General features: G+C 51.8%; 1 protein-coding gene across 1 annotated transcript in view; it reads left to right on the forward strand.

Moving 5' to 3' along the window:
- Nos1 (nitric oxide synthase 1 (neuronal)) overlaps positions 1-21446 on the forward strand; it is a 63758-nt gene that overhangs the window by 37910 nt on the left and 4402 nt on the right. The window contains exons 13-25 of the mRNA XM_013014319.1: positions 44-188; positions 1104-1208; positions 1493-1551; positions 4139-4255; positions 5949-6123; positions 6908-7046; positions 7866-7944; positions 13954-14147; positions 15613-15782; positions 17594-17804; positions 18380-18467; positions 19176-19297; positions 20624-20772. Coding sequence (XP_012869773.1) covers positions 44-188; positions 1104-1208; positions 1493-1551; positions 4139-4255; positions 5949-6123; positions 6908-7046; positions 7866-7944; positions 13954-14147; positions 15613-15782; positions 17594-17804; positions 18380-18467; positions 19176-19297; positions 20624-20772 — 1753 coding nt within the window. The remainder of the gene's footprint in view (positions 1-43; positions 189-1103; positions 1209-1492; positions 1552-4138; positions 4256-5948; positions 6124-6907; positions 7047-7865; positions 7945-13953; positions 14148-15612; positions 15783-17593; positions 17805-18379; positions 18468-19175; positions 19298-20623; positions 20773-21446) is intronic.

The raw sequence follows: 21446 nt of genomic DNA on the forward strand, positions 1-21446 counted from the left end.
CACTCGGTTCTGGAGTCATCTGTCTCTTCTGTTTTCTCTGCAGAGCCGTCAAGTTCTCAGCCAAGCTCATGGGGCAGGCGATGGCCAAGAGGGTGAAAGCGACCATCCTGTATGCCACCGAGACTGGAAAATCCCAGGCCTATGCCAAGACCTTGTGTGAGATCTTCAAACACGCTTTTGATGCCAAGGTGGGTAGGGGCAGTGCCATCCCAGCCCCTTGTAGTAAATAAGATGGGGCAAGAAAGAGGGGAAAGTCAACAGAGAAAAGCCCTCTAGTTACAGACTGAGGCCCCCTGAAATGCCCATCCACTTGTGTACATCTGCGTACATTTCAGGGCACCGTGAGCCACAATCCCCCCCAGAAATCGGCAAATGAAATCGCATCTCTAAAACACAATATTAGGGCATCTGTGACAAAGCTGAGATTGGTTTGGGAAATTTGGCATGAAATAGAACTTGGAGGATCCATTGCTTCAGAATTTATCAAAGCCTTTAATCCATGAACATGATTGACAATCTCCCAAGGGAGCCACGGATAAACATTTCTCACCCGTTTCTGACTGTGGATTACTTGTCTTCATGAAGCATCTCAGGAGCCTGGACTTTCTAAGGCCCTACAAAAGACAAGAAGCCGTGATCTTTCCCACAGCTGGTATCTCAGACTTCAGAGAGTCAGATGCTCCACCATAGTACTGCACACAGGATTAGAGATGAGGCTGAGCCAGGGGTGGGCAGACTCACCCAGATCACTCCCTGCCTAAAGAGGGTTAGGAAGACTCCAGGATCACGTGGTCTTTTAAAGCCTCAGGGCCTCTATCAAGGTCTGCTCTCCTGCTGGGCTCTGTGGTACATGCTTGTAATCCCAGCACTCAGGAGGCTGAGGGAGGAAGATCTTCAGTTCAAAGGCAGCCAGGGATACCTAGTAAGACCTTGTGTCCAGTGTGTGTGTGTGTGTGTGTGTGTGTGTGTGTGTGTGTGTGTGACCCACTCTCTTAGATCAGAGCCATACTCCTCAGGGTTTTCCTCCCTCTTGTCTCCTCATCACCACCCCCCCCACACACACACCTCCTCTCTCCCACCCCATGCTGTGCCCACTCCCCCAGGTGATGTCCATGGAGGAGTATGACATCGTGCATCTGGAGCATGAAGCTTTGGTCCTGGTGGTGACCAGCACCTTCGGCAATGGGGACCCCCCTGAGAATGGGGAGGTGAGATGGGGTCCCCCTGTTCGATCCTGGGTGGGGTTCTTCCTGTAGGGAGAAGGGACTATAGCTGGGACCCTTAAGTGTTTGTAGGCGTAGTCCCTTAAAACAACTAGCCTGCTACTGTACCTAAAATATTGCTGCCCATCAGAGCCCCTGACCATCACAGACATCCAGCTCCCAGGCAGCAGGCTCCTCTTTTACCAGCTAGAACCTCAGACCCTGTGTCCAACACTCCCAGCTTTAGTAACACATGCTTCACATTTCCTTCATCTGTTTTTAATCTCCAGAAATTTGGCTGTGCGTTGATGGAAATGAGGCACCCCAACTCTGTGCAGGAGGAAAGGAAGTAAGTGAATGACCCCTCTCATGTCCCATGACACCTCTTGGGGGCCACAGACAATCATCTTTTCATACCTAAAATTCACCTTTCAGTTCTGAGTGGGAGTCAGGGACTCAGTCTATTGGATATTCTCCTTAGGGCTTTTCTGTCTAATACTCAGAGGAGTGTTGCAATTGTGGAGGAGACTAAGGTCAAAAGATGAGTAAGATACCTCTTGGCTGGACAGGGTAGCTTACACCTGTAATCCTGTCTACTTGGGAGACTGAGAGTTGAGCATCATGGTTTGAGTTCAGGAGACCCCTTCTCAACTACACAACTGAATGCAATGGCATCCACCTGCCATCCCAGAAGCCTAAAGGAAGAGGGTGGGATCCAGGCATGGGGTGACAGCCAGACCCACATCTCACCACCAGTGCAAAGGCAGGAGAAGGGCGGAGGCATGGCTTGGTGGGAGAGCTCAGAGCCCAGAACCGCCAGAGAGCAATAAAGCCTCACTCGGGAAGAACGCCATGATGGAGGAACCGCTCTTAGAAACCAAGAGCATTGAAGGCGGGAACATCCGGGCCTCCCCCGCAGGGAAGGGGAGGTCCTGCGCCTGCGCGCTGAAGCCGCATCAGGAAGGGCAGGTCCTGCACATGCGCACGGAAGCGGCATCCAGGAAGGGGTGCGCCTGCACATGCGCACTGAAGCCCACTGCGGGCGCCTGGTGCCGAAAATCACCTGGTTTCCTTTGTAGCCCGCATAAGTTGCAAAGCCACTTAGATCAGATCCCCCGGGAAAAGATGATCACCGCTCAGCCCTCCTTCTAGAAGATTCTCCTCACTCTCCCCACCGCTCTCCCTCCGGGGCGGCCTTCACCCCTATTTCAGGGAGAGATGGGCGCCATCCGTTCTCCCCTCTAGGTACCCGGAACCCTTGCGTTTCTTTCCCCGTAAAGGGCCTTCCCTCCCCTCGGGGGACTCTGCGGTGCACGGCCTGGCTGCAGCTCGAGACAGCCAGCACAGGTAGCAAGAGTGGTGCGCATGCGCCTGCCCAGCCCTGTGTGTGCGCGTGCGCGCGCCCGGGCCCACGTGTGCGCATACTTGAGCGCACGCACCAGAACGCATGCGTGCATGCGCAGGCCGGAGCATGCTTGGCTACATCCGGGTCTCCAGGAGACTTGGGCTCTAACCCACACTGTGTGCCGCTAACTCTACAACCTGGAGCTTGACCTCTGTGGGCCTGGAGCTTGACCTTGGTGCACCTTGGTCTCTTTTGACATCTATCTGCCCACCCCAGGGCCTTTGCAGAAGATGAAGGGACAGTGACAAGAAAACAATCTTGTTGAGAAACCTCGAGTCTCAGAGTCCCAATACACGTGCTGTTATTTTTACCGCGCTCCCCTCCGCCATGCCTCCCACTCCAGCCACACAGCCGCCCCCGCTATGTGGCGATGACTTATTTGGAGAAGTGACTCAACGTGAGACTATTTTTGAGGCAGAAAATACACGTACATATATTTAGAACCTTCCTGACGCTGGAGCAAAAACTCTGAAGAACCAATCACCAGCCTAGAAACCCTGCAGCCAGCATGCACAATCTGTTTGCTGCCTCTCTCTCTCCCTCTCTCCCTCCCTTTCTCCCTCCCTCCCTCCCTCTCTCTCTCTCTCTTTCTCCCTCCCTCTCTCTGTCTCTCTGTCTCTCTCTCCCTCTCATTTGTGTGTTGGTTTTTATCTTGAGTTGGGGGGGAGTCTTTTGTTTATTGGCTGGGTGTTGGGAGTTTTGTTGTTTTGGTTTGGTTTTGCCTTGTCTGGAAACAAAACTTAGCACTTTCCAAAGAAAGCTGGGCTGCTGGTGTGTGTTTGTATTGTATGGTTTTGCCTTCTGAAGTCTCAGTGTTCCTGAGCATCTCCTGCTGACAGTGCTGTCCAGACATCTCCCTTCCCCTTGCAAACCTTTTAAGGAAAAACAAAGAACAAAAAAAATTCAGTATCTAGCTAGGCACTGGTGGCTTATGCCTATAATCCTAGTTATTCAGGAAACCGAGATCTTTCATCCTGCGCAGGGAAAGTCCATAAGACTCTCCAGTTAACCAAGCAAAAATCTGGAAGTGGAGCTGTAGTTCAAGTGGTAGAGCACCAACTTTGAGCACAAAAAGAAAGCTAAAGGACAGTGCTCAGGTCATGTGTTCAAGCCCAGTACCAGCGTTGATTTCCAGGTCTTGCCTCAGACTAAAACCTTCTTTTTAACAAGATAGGAGGGCAAACCTTACACACATTAATATCTGAGAAGCAAGAGAGCATCTCATGGTCAAGGGTGGTCTCATGGTCAAGTCTGATTCAGCCTTCTTACTGATGGAATCACTTTAAATGTCTGGGTCTCAAGTTTCCTGTCAGGTTCCTGGGAAAGCCTGGAGCAGTGGCCTGGTTTTGTGGGTGGCATGGGAAGTTGAAACATTCTTAAAGAGGCCAGATGAGTGGTAAGAGTTTACTCAATATCCAAGAGAAGGTACTAGAACCAAGACTAGGAACTTGAAAATCCGCAGTGGGTATTGGCCTGGGTCTGGCATTCCAAGTCAGAGCTCATAGATTCTCCTGTTGGTTCCTTCGGGCAGGAGCTACAAAGTCCGGTTCAACAGTGTATCATCCTATGCCGACTCCCGCAAGTCCTCCGGGGATGGGCCTGACCTCAGAGACAACTTTGAGAGCGCAGGCCCTCTGGCCAATGTGAGGTGAGCAAGGGACCAGGCACCTGGGGGAAGCTTATGGCTCTGGAGGAGCTGGACCTAGTTGCCAAGAACTAGATAGCGTTCTCCCTTTATCTTTTCTCCAACTGGCTACATCCTGGCTACCTAGAGCCCTTGTCCACTAAAGCACACTTTTCTGGGGCAAGCATGCCCTTTGCAGATACCGTCTAACAAGTCCACACCTGGTCACTTGTCTCCCCGTCTGTCAGGTTGCTACACTATGAGAAAGAGGTAAAGGACCTAGATCTAGTAAGATTGTGGACTCCAAAGTAACAGGAAAAAAAATATGTTACCTGATTCCCTAGTCCTAGAAGCTCAGGAGCCCCAGAGAGGTAGGGCAGGGAAAAGAGGGAGAAACAAGACAACACAAATACAGACCTGAGAGGAGAGGACACTGAGTTGGGCTAACCAGAATTCCATCGCTGAGACCCCTGGAAACACCTCCACTTTACCCTCTGACGATGGAGGGCTTCTTCTTGCCCTCCGTCCCGTTCCCCATCTCAGTCTGTCCCCAGCGTCCTCAGGAGGAGATTCAGGGGCAGACTGAGATCCTGGGGTAGGGGTCAGGTGACATGCCTCCATTCCTTGGCATCTTTGGGCTGAGGGTCTGCAAGAGTATGCTGTGACCTTGGAGAGAAGCAGGGCAGGTTTCGTGGACCATATGTGGTCCCTGGGTGGGTTAAGCTACACCATGTCTTAGAAATAGGACATCAAGTAACTGGAGAAAAATCTCATTAACCTAACCTCTACTGGCTCAAACACCAGTGTTCTCAAACACCAGTGCCCGGAAGAATAGATACTGTGAAAGACAGTAATTTCATAGCTGTGGCAAGGGAAGGGGCCGCCATGTTTATGGTTCTTTTATTCTCTTAGACAACCTTGTTTGTGGACTGGAGGCATGAATCAGGTGTTAGAACAACTGTCTAGCAAGCTCAAGGTTCTGAGTTCAATATCCAGTACTGCCCAAAAAAAGGATGTCAACATTTGATGTGTTCATGACAACTCAGTCTCAGTCCTTCTCACTTTACAGTGACAGTGTTCATTACCTTTGAACTTAACACTAATCTAAGGGTGTCACTTGTACGACCGAAGCTTTTCACTGAGAAAGGCCATTTTCCCCACTCAGCTTAGAAAGACACAGGCCAGAAAGAGCCAGAGGTTCCAGCTCATTGCTCACACCACTCAGCCTCCTTAGAAACAATTGGAACTTTCTTTCCCCCTGAAGCTGGTGACACCTCGCAGAGATGTCACCACCTCGCAGAGAAGTGGGGAGGAGGCTTCAAGGCCTTGGGTTTCAAGATGGCCCTCCACAGTAATACATTTTCCCATAGAAAGATGATATCAAGTTGTCAGTGGGTAGAGTTCCAGTGTTGTCTCTTTCTAGCCAGCAGATAACTGCCTTCTCCCTGTGTCCTGAGAAGGAGAAATATAGAGAGGGGGGGGGAGAGAGAGAGGTCATCACTCTTCCAATAAGGGCACTAATCCTGTTGGATTGGGGACCCACCGTTATGACCCCACTTAACCTCAATTCCCTCCATAATGTCATTTTTCCCAAATACAGTCATGGGGAGGTTTGGATTTTAAGGGCACACAATTCAATCCAATGCACTTGGTAACCCTGCCCCCCCCACACAGCCTGCAGCCCCCTGAACTGGACCTTCTGCTGTCTCCCTGGTAGGTTCTCAGTGTTTGGCCTCGGCTCCCGTGCATACCCTCACTTCTGCGCCTTCGGCCATGCTGTGGACACGCTCCTGGAGGAGTTGGGAGGTGAAAGAATCTTGAAGATGAGGGAGGGAGATGAGCTGTGTGGGCAGGAAGAGGCTTTCAGGACCTGGGCCAAGAAAGTCTTCAAGGTAATGTGGATCTCAGAGACCTAGGGAGGAAGAATGTGCCCTCCCACCCCGCACCGCACCCCCAAAAGCTAGCACCTAGCAGTTCACCAAGAAAGAGGGGAGATGGAGGGGGAAGAATTTGGAAATACATTGCAAGTGTGTATGAAAACAGTATAAAGAACTCCAGGGAAGCTGCCAATCCCTTGGGGGAAGCAAGCGCTGTCTGGGGGTGGGGAGCAGAAAGGAGTTGAGCTGACAAGGAGCGTGAAGGAGATTAATACGATCAAAATAGATTCTTTGCAACTATGAGAATAGACAAGAGAATAACCCAGGAGGTAAGATTGATTCGACTATATTGTAAATGTATAGAAAGGTAGCAATGAAATCCTCTCCCCTCCTTAACTAAGATATATTCATTGAAAGAAAAAGGAAGGAGGAGAGGAGAAAATGAAGGAGAAAGAGAAGGAAATCTGGGAGTTAGTGGCTTATACCTGTTATTCTCGCTACTTGAGAGGCTGAGAATGAGAGGATCATGGTTCAAGGCCAGCCCAGGCAGAAAAGTTCAGGAGACCCCTTCTCAACCTGTAACTTGGTACAGACAGAGGGAGGGTGAATAGATAGGTAGACTGGTGGATGGATGGGCAGAGGACAAATGAGAGGGAAGGACAGGTAGGTGGAAGTATATAGATGGGGGGAGGAAAGGAGGAATGGGAGGGGGCAAAGAAGAAATCCTGTCCTGACTTGGAGCTCTTGGAGAGGACACTTCTTGGTTGATAGGTCACTGAAAGTCCTCTGTGTGCTACAGGCAGCGTGTGACGTGTTCTGCGTGGGGGATGATGTGAACATCGAGAAGGCCAACAACTCCCTCATCAGCAATGACCGGAGCTGGAAGAGGAACAAGTTCCGCCTCACCTATGTGGCCGAAGCGCCGGAACTCACACAAGGTCGGTCCCTGGCCCTCACGGGGAAGGTGGGTCAGGCCGTCTCCCCTCTAGCAGGCACCTGGGAACAGTGGCTCCGATGCTCCAACCCTCTCCCCTCCAGCCCAAACGCACACAAATACCTTGGGCCAGGGAATGACCCAGGTGCACCTCAAGATTCCTCTCCAGGACCATCTTCATCTCAGCGTGGTCCAACCACGCTTACATTTTCTTTATCTGATTTTGTTTGGAAACATATGGAGTTTGGTTGTCGTATCGCAAAAGATCCATATGCAATGGTACACCATGACTGAGCACTATTTTTTCCAGTACACATTCACCTTTTTTTTGTTTTTTTTTTGTTTTGTTTTGGGGGAGGGTTTGGGGGTGGGGAGGGTTGGTGCTGATCCTGGGACTTGAACTCGGGGCCTGGGCCCTTCCTCTGAGTTTTTTTTTTTTTCACTCAAAGCTGGTATGCTACCACTTGAGCCACAGCTCCACTTCTGGCTTTTTGGTGGTTAATTGGCGCTGAGTCTCCTGGACTTTCCTGCCTGGGCTGGCTTGGAACTGCGGTCCTCAGATCTGAGCCTTCTGAGTAGCTGGGATGCCAGGCGTGAGCCCCCAGCACCTGGCCACATTCACTTTTTGTTCTTCACTCCCCATAGCTAACTCACCCAGCCCCACCTGGCCCGCCCAGCTCCTCTCCTCTGTCCCTTCCCTCACTGGGGTCCAGAATCAGCAGAAGGAGAGGGGGCAGCCCACAGAGTATGGGAGAAACTGGGAAGGTTTCGCGGTGGCTATTTTCTCTGGGCTCAGCAAACCCGGACCTTCTCCGTCCTGCAGGTCTGTCCAACGTCCACAAGAAACGCGTCTCTGCCGCACGACTCCTGAGCCGTCAAAACCTCCAGAGTCCAAAATCCAGGTAGGAAGACCCGGGCCCACCTCGAGCAGCCAGTTCTTCACTCCTGATGTTGTCCACGGTGTGTGCTACACACAGATGGCGGAGCAAGTCTGCTGGCTCCAGGCTCAGAGCCCCTGCGGCCCTTTCCTATCTGCTTTCCTGCCCTTCCTCCCCCAAGCTCCTACCTAGAGGTGTGGAGAAAAGGAACAAAGGACTGGAGGTGTGGCTCAGGTGGTAGAGTGCCTACCCAGCAAGTTGTGAGGTCCTGAGTTCAAACCCCAAGACTAACAAAAAAGAACAAGAAAAATCCTTTGAGACGTCCAAAGATTCATTCCCTCCCCAAACCAGTATGTGTTTTAAATTCCTGATAGTCAGAAATTATCTTAATCTTTGACATAGGTAAATATCTGATATGTATGTAATATAGCTACTACATCTCTTAAGATCTAATGTAAAGCATATCATGTTAGTACTTTATTTCCTTTACTTTTTGGTTGTTATTGTTGGTGGTGGTCATGGGGCTTGAATTCAGGGCCTGGGTACTGTCCCTGAGCTTTTGCACTCAAGGCTAGCACTCTACCACTTTAAGCCACAGCACCACTATCAGTTTTCTGGTGATTAATTGTAGATAAACTCTCACAACTTTGCTGCCTGAGCTGGCTTTGAACCATGATCCTCAAATCTCAGCCTCCTTTGTAGCTAGGATTACAAACAAGCATGAGCCACCAGCACCCAGCTTAGTACTTTTTGTTGTTGTTGTTGGTTGTGAGGTTTGAACTCTGGGCCTGGGTGCTGTCCCTCAGCTCTTCCGCTGAAGGCTAGTGCTCTACCACTTGAGTCATAGAGCCAGTTCTGATTTTCTGGTGGTTAATTAGAGATAAGAGTCTCATGGACTTTCCGGCCTGGGCTGGCTTTGAACCACGATCCTCAGATCTCAGCATCCTGAGTAGCTAGGATTACAGGTGTGAGCCACCAACACCCAGCAGTACTTTATTTTATACCCAACGATCCTTCCCAGTGATGTTCAAAATATATTCATTTCTCCCCAAATGAGAGTCCTGTAAATAACCCAGGTGCTGACCAAGCTGCCCTGGGCCCCTGGGCCTCCAAACTCGTTGCCCCTAACACCTGCTTCCCCAAGCTTTGGGCTTTATGCCAGGACAGGGCCCTTTGGGGGAACTGTCCCTCGAGCCTGGTCCCCAAACCACGCAGGTCCTGTGATCAGTGCCCCCAGCCTGCTGGGCTGTTACTGCCATTACAGCCCTAATGCCACCCAGGACCACGGACCCGCTCTCCTGTCAAACCCTGGCCCTCTCTGCCCCCAGCCACCCTCTCTCTCTCCACAAAATGAGCAGATCAGGGTGCTAAGATAAGCCTCTTGGGAGCTCTGAGTCCCGGTTTCCCTCCACATCAGCTAGGAATCGTGTCTTCAGACTGATGATGTTTTCCTCGCGCATGTGGCGAGACTCACACCCGGCTCTCTGTGCAGCCCAGGATGTGAAGATCATCATCGCCATGTTGCAAATAAATAGGAGAAATGACGGTTAGAAAGTGCCTGGGACTTTAGCAAGGTCACACTGACCTTGTTACGGGACTCCAGTGTTAGCGAGCCAGGTAAAGATGGCTGCTGTGGCCATTCAAATCCTGAGGGGCCTGCGGTGGCCAGCCTGTCACAGGCTCTCCGGGCCGCTCCTTAGCTGGCCCAGCTTCCTGCCACCAGTGGTTTCTAGTGCTTTATGTGTGGTCTTCTAAAACCTTTGAGAAAAGCAATGAGCAGGCTAGTGCCCCAGGGTTCTCGCAGGCTCTCCGGCCTCCCCAGTTAAGACATAGGTCCTCCAATTCATCTCTTTGAGTCATGAGTTCAATGCAGTATTCAGAGCACAACGACCTCTGACAGAGAGGAAGAAAGACCATTTGTAACAGATCTCCAACTCCCATTTCCAAACCATGGGAAGCATGGCTTAGAAGAGAAGGACTGCAGGCATGGTGGTATATGATTGTAATCCCAGCTACTCTGGAGGTGGAGATCAGGAGGATCACAGTCCTAAGCCCAGCAGGGAATGGATGCCAGGGAGGAGGGGCAGTTAGCAAGATTTCATCTGAACCAAACAGGCCAGGCATGGTGGTACATGCTTGTCATCCTAGCTACTTGGGAGGTGTAGGAATAAGAATGTTCATCTTGCTGGAGCACTGGTGGCTCATGCCTGTAATCCTAACTACTCAGGAGGCTGAGATCTGAGGATCGAGGTTCAAAGCCAGCCCAGGCAGGAAAGTCCGTGAGACTCTTATCTCCAGTTAACCACCGGAAAATCAGTGGCTCAAGTGGTAGAGTGCTCGCCTTGAGCTGAAGAGCTCGGCAGCAGTGGCCAGGCCCAGAGTTCAAGCCCCACAACCAACAACTAAAAGAAGAATGCTAATCGCAGGCCAAGGTTAAAAATTTTTTTAAAAAGCAAGACCCTACCTGTAAGTATCCTAAAGCAAAAGGGCTAGAGGGGTGATTCAAGTGGTTGAACATTTGCTTAACAAGTATAAAAACCTGCGTTCAAACCTCAGTCCTGCAAAAAGAAAGAAGAGGGAAGAAAGGGAAAGAGGGGGGAGGGAGGGAAGAAGGGAGAGAAAAGAAGGGAAGAAGAGAGGGAAGGAAGAAAAGGAGGAGGAGGAGAGGAGAGGAGAGGACAAGAGAAGAGGCAGAGAATCTGCTAGAAATTTCTCGTAGCCTACACTAGGGAAGACCAGCTTGGAATCAGCCTTGCCTCAGGCTTAGTACGCAAGGAAACTGGCAGAGATTCTAAGGCCCGGTTGAGCCCAGCCCTCCTCCATCGGACTAGCTGATGTTCTACAAATGACTGACAGGAGATGTTCTGAGCGAGGTTAGGAACAGGGACACAGGATTAAACCGGTTGTGAATTTGCCCAGAAAGGACCAAAATGTACCCAAAGTGTTCATCTCCTTAAAAGCATGCCCTGCGGGTCCACCAGTTTTCAGGCTTCATGCCATCTCTGGCTTTATACAGATTATTAAAAAGGAAAAAAGATAATTGAGTGAGAAAAAAAAACATAATTCCCTATTTTTTCTACCCAAAGCCAGACTAGGGCTCTTGGCCCAGGAAACCTTAACCAAGACTCCAGAAAGCCCCCCTCCCGCACCCCAGAGCCACCATCGCCAGATAGGTGCCAGGAGGAAGGCCCAAGTTAGAGAGAAAGACAGAGACAAAGAAAGAGAGAGACAGAGAGAGAGACACAGAGAAAGACAGAGAGTATGTATGCTGACACTGGGGCTTGAACTCAGGTCCTGGGTGTTATCCCTGAGTTTTTTCACTCAAGCTAGCACTCTACCACATGAGCTGCAGCTCCACCTCTAGCTTTGTTTTGTAGTTAAAAGTCTCATGGACTTTCCTGCCTGGGCTGGCTTTGAATCATGATCCTCAGATCGCAGCCTCCTGAATAGCTAGGATGACAGGCGTGAGCCACGGGCGCCCGGCTAGCATTGAGATTTGACAAGTTGACTGGCCAGGCCTCAGCACTATCATGGCTTGAGGACCTGCCCACCCAGATACCCAGGGGCTACCCCCACACACACATGGACAGAGCTGGACCCCAGCTCTGGGAAAAGGGACGGCCACATTCCCATCCCTCTCCCCCTTATCTGCCTGACCCTCTTCTGCCAAGTTCAAGAGAACCTGAAGGGAGCGGGGAGACTGAGCAAGTGAGCCTGCTGAGCAAGTTCAGGTCTCCTGCATTCTTGTCTGGGAAGAAAGCAGGAGAAAAAGATTCTGTGGACCTTTCGAAGGCTTCATCCAGATGATCTCCCAAATAAGAAGCCCTGCAGCGCCCCCTGCTGGCTCATGCCCCACCAGCAGGAAATAAGGATGTCCCTGCTACTAAAGACTGGTGTGAATCTATTACACAGGTCCCGGTGACTGGCAAGCTTAGTGCTCCAGAAAGGGTGAGACCTGCCCAAGAAAGGAGCCAGGAGCCCCAGACCCTGACAATGTATTCACAATTATGACCTTCCGAGTGCTTTGCTTCAAGAAAAATACTTCCCACTTCCCCTATACAAAAAGATGTGCCAGCTGAACTATTTTTACTAGTGGTGGCTATTTGTAGCACAAAGGGTTCTTGGTTGTGCCAGAAACTTCGTAAATAGCGAGACCCATTGGTCTATTCCAGTGTGATTTACATACCGCAGACAATGTAGAAACTTCATGTTGAATATCAAGTATCTGCATCCACAGGAACAAGTTGGCAGCGAAGAGCGCCGTTCTGAAAAGCAAACGCAGCTCCATGTGCAAAGTTGTTTGGGAGTTGGAGGGTTGTTGGCTATGGGGCTTGAACTCAGTGTCTGGGGTGCTGCCCCTGTACTCTTTCGCTCAAGACTAGCGCTCTATCCCTTTGAGCCACAGCTCCACTTCTGGTTTTCTGGTGGATAAGAGTCTCATGGACTCTCCTGCCCAGGCTGGCTTTGAACTCTGATCCTCAGATCTCAGCCTCCTGAGTAGCTAGGGTTACAGACATGAGCCACCAGAACCTGGTGAGTGCAAAGATTTGATTTACCAAAGTGTTGTCCACCCTGCCATTTGAAGGTCTTGGGTAAAATATAGTATATCAGAGAAAATTCATTGTTAAAAATCACTTTAACTCAGGCTTCCTGAACTTGAAACACATAGTAATAATAATAATAATTATTATTATGCATAAGCCTGAGGCACCAGTGGCTCACACCTGTCATCCATCCTAGCTATTCAGAAGGCTGAAATCTGAGGATTATAGTTTGAAGCCAGACTGGACAAGAAAGTCTGTGAGACTTTTACCTCCAAATAACCACCCAAAAAGCTGAAAGTGGTAAAGTGGTAAAGCATTAGCCTCAACACTGAATTCAAAGCCCAGGACCAGCACCCCCAAAAAAAACCAATACACGACCCCAACTATGCAGACATTAACAAGCAGCTCTCTAGGTTTCTTGTTCAGATCTCCATTTTATTATACCAGTGAGGCCAAGGCCTTGTCCCTTCAATATTGGGAACTCTGTGTGTACAAGGGACTGGAGCCTGGAATTGTGCACGTGGACTTTCCCAGCTTGGGAACAGTGCTACCTGCAGCCTCCGTGGGTGCTGGTCTGTGGGAAATCGAACCAAAACTCAGGATGGAGCCAGTGCAGCAATGGGTTAACCTGGGACTCTGGGGTTCCTTCATCCAACAAATAGTTGTTGAAGCCAGGTAATACCTGTAATCCTCGCTGCTTAGGAGGCTGAGACTCATGGTTCAAAGCTAGCCTGGGCAGAAAAGTCCATGAGACTCTTTATCTCCAATTAAGCACTCCAAAAGCTTGCAGTAGAGGTGTGGCTTAAGTGATGGAGCTCTACTCTTGAGCAAAAAGAGCTACAAGACAGCACCCAGGTCCTACCAGACCCAATACACACACACACACACACACACACACACACACACACACCTCATTGAAGACCTATTGTGTGCCATATACTGCCAGGCATTGGGAATAGAGCAGTGGCCAAGTTGGACAGGTGCCACATCCTGGTAGAGTTCTGTGGTCCTAGCAGAGGATCAGATACCCGCCATCAAAAGGAGGCAAATGATACTGTAAGGCTCAAGGATTAGAATATGAGAGAAAAGGAAAGCAAAGACACAAAGACCATGGAACAGATAAGGCTGACGAGCAAGCCCCTGGTGCTCCAGTGCTCAGCGTGTGGGGAGATGGGAAGGACTGACAAAGGAGAGTGAGCTCGAGTAGCCAAAGAGAAGAAGGAGAGAGTTTGGGTACCTAGGATGCAAGAAAGGTGAGAAAGAAGCAAAAGGGGTTGCACCCAGGACCACCTCCGTGGTCCCTGGAACCCTGGGAAACCAGCCAATGAGGAGCGAGTGGCTGACACGAGGTGAAGAGTGATTGGCTGTGCTCCATGGAGGCACCGCCCACTGAGGATGACAGGAGGGTTGCAGGGACCACAGGGATGCGTGCCAAGCCAAGCAACAGGTAGAAGCCGGTGTCCACGTGTTCTGCTGGTCCTCCCTACAGCCGATCGACCATCTTCGTGCGTCTCCACACCAACGGGAACCAGGAGCTGCAGTATCAGCCTGGGGACCACCTGGGCGTCTTCCCTGGCAACCACGAGGACCTGGTGAATGCACTCATCGAGCGGCTGGAGGACGCACCCCCGGCCAACCAGATGGTGAAAGTGGAGCTGCTGGAGGAGCGGAACACAGCCTTGGGTAATGCCCCCCAGAGGTCCTGCTCTCCGGGGGGAGGGGGAGGCAGAGGGGAGGAACAGGTCCCTGACTAGGAAGGAGGAGGGAGTCTGGGTCTTGGGGCTGACCAGCTTTGGCCCAGCTGCCGACCAGCCGCCACGATGTCAGACCCAGGTGGCTTGTTAGGGAAGGAGTTTTGTGTCTAACGTGGTCAGCCCCACATTCCCGGGAGGCTCCCTTCGTTACCATCACCCCCTCGGAAGATTCTGTAGCCTGGGCACTCGCTGCCCCTGAGCTTTTTCACCCACTCAAAGCTGGTGTTCTACCCCTCAAGCCACAGCTCCACTTCCGACGTCTTAGTGGTCCATGGGTGATGAGTCTCATGGACTTTCCCTGTCTGGGCTGGCTTTGAACCCCAATCCTCACATTCAGTTTCCCGAGGAGCTAGGATTACAGGTGTGAGCCACCAGGGCTGTCAAGAATCCACATTTTCTAACTCATTAGACAAAGTTCCAGCCTGTGTAAGGGACCCTCCTTGGCATCTCTCTTTCTTTTCTTCATCTGAGATAGGATCTTGCTATGTAGCCCAAACTGACCACAAACGCCCAAAGGCTGACATTACAGGCGTGCACCACCATGCCTGCCTTAAAGAACTTGCCAAGATAAATGGGTCTGTGTCTGATCTGCACCTCAGTAAGGTCAGGTGGGCTCCAGGCTCCCGTACAAGGAGCTGCGGTGGCCTCTGGTGGCAGTGCGTGAGACACAGTGACTGTCACCTTTACAAAGGCATTCAGGGGAAATGTGAAAAGTCTTCTAGTCAAAGCCTTCCTGAAAATCCCTGAAAACAGCATCGCTTGGGAGAAAGACCTTCCTTGATGCATCTAGCCAGCCAATTCCCATGCCAGGACACCATTCTTCCGCTTGGCTTGCACTCCTGAGAAGGTGGAGGCTTGTGGGGGGTGGGGGAGCCCATAGTGGATAGAAAGGACACAGAACTAGAGTCTTCATCTCCAAATCCACAGGTGTGTGAGTCCTTTGTAGGAAATGGCATAGTAGTTGGGTAAAACCCGCATGCCCCTTGTCTGTTTTAGGTCATGTCGGTGCTTTGCAGTGCTCTGCACAGTGTGAATGTCATGGTAATGTTATCCTGCATGAGTGGAGGATTCATGACAAGAACAAGCCATGCCCGGTACAGATACAGTTGCTCTCTCCAGTCCTCTGTTCTATCCACAGAACACAGAAGGTGTACCTCTAGAGGCGGACCATGTGCGATGAGCTAGTTAGAGCAAGATCCGATGCCAGCCTGCCTGGTTTCACATGGAAGAGCTGTGCGATTTTGAACAAACACCTTAACTTACCTGTTCCTGTTTCCTAGGATTGTCCTGAGGATGGTCCTGAGTTTGGGGCAAGCCTGGACCCCAGACATGGTCCTGAGCCCCCCCCATCTCCACCCCCGCCCCATCCTCATCCCTGCCCTGTGCTTTCCCAGGCATCATCAGTAACTGGAAGGATGAGCCTCGTCTCCCGCCCTGCACCGTCTTCCAGGCCTTCAAGTACTACCTGGACATCACCACGCCACCCACACCCCTGCAGCTACAGCAGTTTGCCTCCCTGGCCACCAGCGAGAAAGAGAAGCAGCGCCTGCTGGTCCTCAGCAAGGTGGGTCCCCAAGCTTCCCAAAAACTACGCAAATGCTTTTCACTCTTTAGGGTTGGGTGAACTTAGAAACGGCTCTTCCTGCGCTTCCCCAGCAGGTGGCGCTATTGAGCAGTGGGTGCCATGATCTTTAGCTGTGTGCGTCCGCCATATTGGTTGCTCCATGGCCAGCCCTAACCACTGTCCATAGTTCTTAAAGCCTGACAGAATGAATGTGATTCTCTCCCAGGACCTCAACCTTGGAACTCAAAACTCCCTGACCACCATAGAAATTGTTATCCTGTGACCTTGAACTTTCATGTGATTCCATCGTAGCCCAGGCTTGGAAGAAAAACTGAGATAATCCTTTCCCCTATACCTGTCCCTTCAAACTTCTACCCACCCAGGACCACCAACCTGGCTCTTTCTAGTGGGGTCTCCTTCTTGGTTAGCAGGCCCCCAGGAAAAGATGCTTCTTCTGCTCTCAGGGAAAGGAGAGTGGATGATTGACAGCAGGAAGAAGGTAATTAGCAAGTGCCTATTCTTTAGAAATAAGAAAATAAACACCAGACGGCAGCTAAAGAGTTGTAAGTGGTTTACCTCTGGGAGCTGGAAACAGATGGTCATGGCTGAACGAGAGACTATTACTTTTAATCATGAGTTTGGCAGAGTTATTTACCTTTTCAACAATGCACATGTGTAACTGATTTCAAAAAAGCATAATTAATGGAGGAAGGGTAATTTAAAGAAGAATGGTAGATTGCACCATTTTGCACAGTATTACTTAAAGTTTGTGTGTGTGTGTGTGTGTGCGCGTGCGCGCGTGTGCGCAAGTGCGTGTGTGCACATCAGTACTGAGGCTTGAACTTTGGGCTTGGGCACTGTCCCTTAGCTTTTTCTACTCAAAGCCAGGCCTCTACCACTTGAGCCACAGCTCCGCTTCTGGATTTGGGGTGGCTAATTGGAGATAAGAGTTTCACTGACTTCCCTGCCTGGGCTGGCTTCAAACCTCGTCAGATCTCAGCCTCCTGTGTAGATAGGATTCCAGACATGAGTCACCTCACCAGGCCAGAGTGCCTTTTGTTAGTGAATGTATGTGTGATTGCCTTTGTGCTGATTGGCTGTGGGCTTCCTGTGACAGCGCGGAAGGGCCGTGCAGGGTGGCTTCTGAGATGTAGAAAAAGCAGCTGCAGATCTGCTGGCTCCTGAGCTGGGCTTGGTCCTCTGTGCACTCCAACCTGCTTGTCCAATGCTGTCAGGTGCCATCTTGAACCTGACTATGCCCTTGGATTGGCCAGCCCAGCCTTGGTACGCAGCCAGTCACAGGTTGACATTTTGTGTCTGGTTTCCCCCACCCCTGACACACACACACTCCTGGAGTCGGTGATCCTGGCCTTCAAAAAGATAGTGTGACCCTTAGGCCAGACTGACTCAGGGGCAGGGGCGTCAGCAGATTGTTCCATCAAATTCCACCTAACAAATACCTCAGGTTCATGGCCCCTTTGGTCTGTTTGTTGCTGTTGTTATTTTGTCAGTACTGGGGTTTGAACTGAGGGCCTCAGACTTGTTCAACGAGCACCATACCACTTGAGTCATACCTCCAGTCTGGCTTTTGCTGATTATTTTTAGAGATGGAATCTGGCAGACTTTTCTCCCTGGACTGGCTTTGAACCTCCATCCTCCAGATCTCTGCCTCGTTAGTGCCTCGGATTACAGGCATGAGCGGCCAACGCCCAGCCCCTGTGATATCTGGAGCGCTTCAAGCCCATCCCCTGTCTCTAGAAATGTAGAGAGCCCTCACCCCCCCCAAAGCTGTCCTGTGTCCTCTCTTGCAGGGACTGCAGGAGTACGAGGAGTGGAAGTGGGGGAAGAACCCCACGATGGTGGAGGTGCTGGAGGAGTTCCCGTCGGTGCAGATGCCGGCCACGCTGCTGCTCACGCAGCTGTCCCTGCTGCAGCCACGCTACTACTCCATCAGCTCCTCCCCCGACATGTACCCCGACGAGGTGCACCTCACCGTGGCCATCGTCAACTACCACACCCGAGGTGGGCACCGGCGTTTTGGGTCCTCCATGAGGCCGCCCCGCCCGTGACCCCAAAAGGGAGGAAAGCCTGTAAACAGGCAGAACTGCGCCCAGGGCGGAATTAGGAAAGAGGCCAGATACGTACTGGGGAGCCTCAGCTCTTCCCCTTTGACTCATTCCTCCCCTTTGGGCCCCAAGGAAGCACAGAGGACAAGCCACCTCCGCTGTCCCCCGGGGGCGCGGGACTGTCTGCTGTGTCACACCTCAGGAGTCCCGGCTCTGCTCCCCTCCTGCCCTTAAGCAAGCAATGCAGATGGGCAGAGCCTCTTGGGGGCTGACAGAGGACTCTGACAAGTTACCCAGAGCCCCTTGAGGAGACCCTGGAGTGGACAGGCACGGAATGCAACCCATCTGTACCCCCTCAGCACCCAGGGGTGCCCGGCCACAGCCTACTCCAGTTTTCTCTTCTCCTTCAGAAAAGGGGTCCAGACTGAGAGGTCCCTGCGGTGGCCTCTGAGCATGTGTTCCACCCTGGAGGGGTGGGGGCAGACAGGACGGGGCCATGGGGGGAGCCTGACCGCCTGCCTCTTACATTAGATGGAGAAGGACCAATTCACCACGGCGTGTGCTCTTCCTGGCTCAACCGGATTCCTGCGGATGAAGTGGTCCCTTGCTTTGTGAGAGGGTGAGTATGAGACAGACAGACAGACAGCAAAAGGAAAACAGAGAGAGACAGAGATCTCTGTGTATGGTCAGGGTTGGAGTGGGTGGCCCAGCCTGAGGGTTTGACCGTGCTGACTGTGGGATGGATTCCAGTGTCCTGCATCACTCCGGGTTGCTAAGGAAACGGAACCAGGGCACAGAGCAACAGAGCCCACGAAGCAAGGCCTGTAGGCAAAGTCAGGTCAAGGCAAGGAAGATTTCAGGAAAAATATGTCATGTGCTCCGTGTTAGGGCTGAGGAGGAAGCTCACACCTGAAATCCCGGCTACCCAGAAGGTGGAAATGAAGTCAAAAGAGGTTTAAGGTCAGCCCAGGTCCCCCCACCAAAAAAAATTAGCAAGACTTCATCTCAACCAGGAAGCTGTACATAGTGATGCATAGCTGTGCACCAGCCACTCAGGAGGATCACAGTCTGAACCAACCTGGCCAAAAGCGAAACCCTATCTGAAACATAAAGGGGCTAGAGCTGGGCCCCTAGAACATCTAACTAGCAAGCATGAAGCCCTAAGTTCAAACCCCAGTGCTCCCGCCCCAGACAGGGACATGTGCCCCCCCCCGAAGGGCTGTCTCATTGGCTCCCCCCAAGATGGCCACGTGGCCACCTCAGACTCCACCACTGGGGGCATTAGAGCCCAGCTCAGCAAGGCTTTGACTCACTCTTCCTTGTCCAGCGCCCCCAGCTTCCACCTGCCCCGGAATCCTCAGGTCCCGTGCATCCTGGTGGGCCCGGGCACCGGCATCGCCCCCTTCCGAAGCTTCTGGCAGCAACGACAGTTCGACATCCAACACAAAGGTGGGTAGAGCCAGCAGCCAGGGGGCTCCCCCCAAAAAGTGGGGGCACAGCCTCAGTCCTGGGTCTCCCAGTGAAGAACACACCTTCCATACAGCCTGTCCTGGGCACCAAAAACCCCTATGGCTGTCAACAAGAGAGCCAATAGCTCTGTGATTGGGGTCTGAAGGGGTCTGCATTAGTCCTTACTTTGTAGCTGTGCTGGCGAGGTGGCAGTGACTTGCCATGAGAGGCCCCGCAATTCAGCTTTGGGAGGAGAACAAGAACCCGCCACAGCGGCTTTTGCTACACAGTATTTACTAGGCAGCTTCTAAGTGGGTGACATTGTGCTACGTGCTGAGGTAGGGAGATGACCAACAGAGTAACTGGGAGAAAAATGGCGGCCCGGGGAACATGCTCGCCCGGTGCATCCTCTCCAGGGGCCCCCCAGGGAGACGCCAGCACCTCGGCCGACATCCAGTCTCCATCAGTCAGTCACTCAAATGAAGGTCAAAAATATGCAGAGCCAGCTGGGCACCAGTGGCTCATGACTGTCATCCTAGCTACTCAGGAGGCTGAGATCTGAGGATCAGGATCTGAAGTCAGTCCAGGCAGGGAAGTCCTGGCAGGAAAGCAGGTTCTTATGTCCAATGAACCACCAAAAAGCCAGAAGTGGAAGAGTGCTAGCTTTGAGTGGAAAAGGCTCAGGAACAGCACCCAGGCTCTGAGTTCAAGCCCTGTACTCTCTGTTTCTGTCTCTGTCTCTGTTTCTGTCTCTGTCTGTCTGCCTCTCTCTCTCTCTCTCTCTCTCTCTCACACACACACACACACACACACACACACACACACACTCACACACTTAAGCATCCACAGATTTTTGTTACCCATCCAAGAAAGGGTCCTAGAAACCAATGCCTGTGAACACTGAGAAATGTCTGTTTCCGTTCTGCACCTGAGGAGACCTTAGGCTCACAAATTGAAGTAAGATCTCATCACTGTGCACAGCTGGGATCCGAACCCAGGCAGTGTGGTTCACAGTCTGCGCTCTGAGCCTGGCCCAGTGGTGGGGGCTGCCAAGTAGTCTGAGGGGGGAGGAAAATACTGACACCCAGGAAAGAGAGGTTGGCTAAAAGCCCAGACTCACTTGCCTCTCTCCTTCAGTGTGTCAGCACATGTGTGCATATGTGTGCTCGCATGGGCAGGGCACACACACCGCCCTGCCCCGTGTCTGTGAGCGTGCGTCTGCACACCATGCCCTGAGGTCCCGATCCCCAACGCTGCATCTCCAATACCACCACCACCAGCACTCGGCTACCAGAGCCACTGGTGACCGGCTCTCCCCATCCCCAGGACTGAGTCCCTGCCCCATGGTCCTGGTCTTCGGGTGTCGCCAGTCCCAGATTGACCACATCTACAGGGAGGAGACACTGCAAGCCAAGAGCAAGGGGGTCTTCAGAGAGCTCTACACCGCCTACTCCCGGGAGCCCGACAAACCAAAGGTATGCCCGCCACCTGCGCACGCGTGCACACCTCCCCGCCCAGAGCCATGCTACAGCCGGGAGGGCCCAGAGACAGTGACACCTGTTGGAAATACTCACAGCCACATTACAGGATTCCAAAAGATCCAGGCCGGCCAGTGTTTGCTCAGGGGCTGGAGGAAGGTGGACATGGAGGGGCGACCACCTAGTGGCCACAGGGTTTCACTGGCAGGGACAGGAAAGTTCCAGAATCCTGGATCATAGTGATGGTTGCACAACATTATGGCTATCTCTAATGGCACTGAATGAGCTGGTTAACACCGTAAAAAAATGGGGAAATTGTATCTTAGGTGTATTTTACTATGATTTAAAAAAATGTTTAAACCAGGCATCAGTGACTCACGCCTATAATCCTACCTACTCAGGAGGCTGAGATCTGAGGATCTCTGTTCAAAGCCAGCCCAGGCAGAAAAGTCTGTGAGACTCATCTCCAATTAACTATTCCCTCCCCCTCCAAAAAAAGAAAAAAGCCAGAAATGGAATTGTGGCTCAAGTGAAAAAGCTCAGGGACAATGCCCAGGCTCTGAGTTCAAGCCCTAGTGCCAGCACACACACACACACACACACACACACACACACACACACGCACACACACACACACACGCGCACACACACGCACACACACACACGCACAC

Source organism: Dipodomys ordii, unplaced genomic scaffold (genome assembly GCF_000151885.1).
Source record: "Dipodomys ordii isolate 6190 unplaced genomic scaffold, Dord_2.0 Scaffold23, whole genome shotgun sequence".
In the NCBI taxonomy this organism is placed as follows: Eukaryota; Metazoa; Chordata; class Mammalia; order Rodentia; family Heteromyidae; genus Dipodomys; species Dipodomys ordii.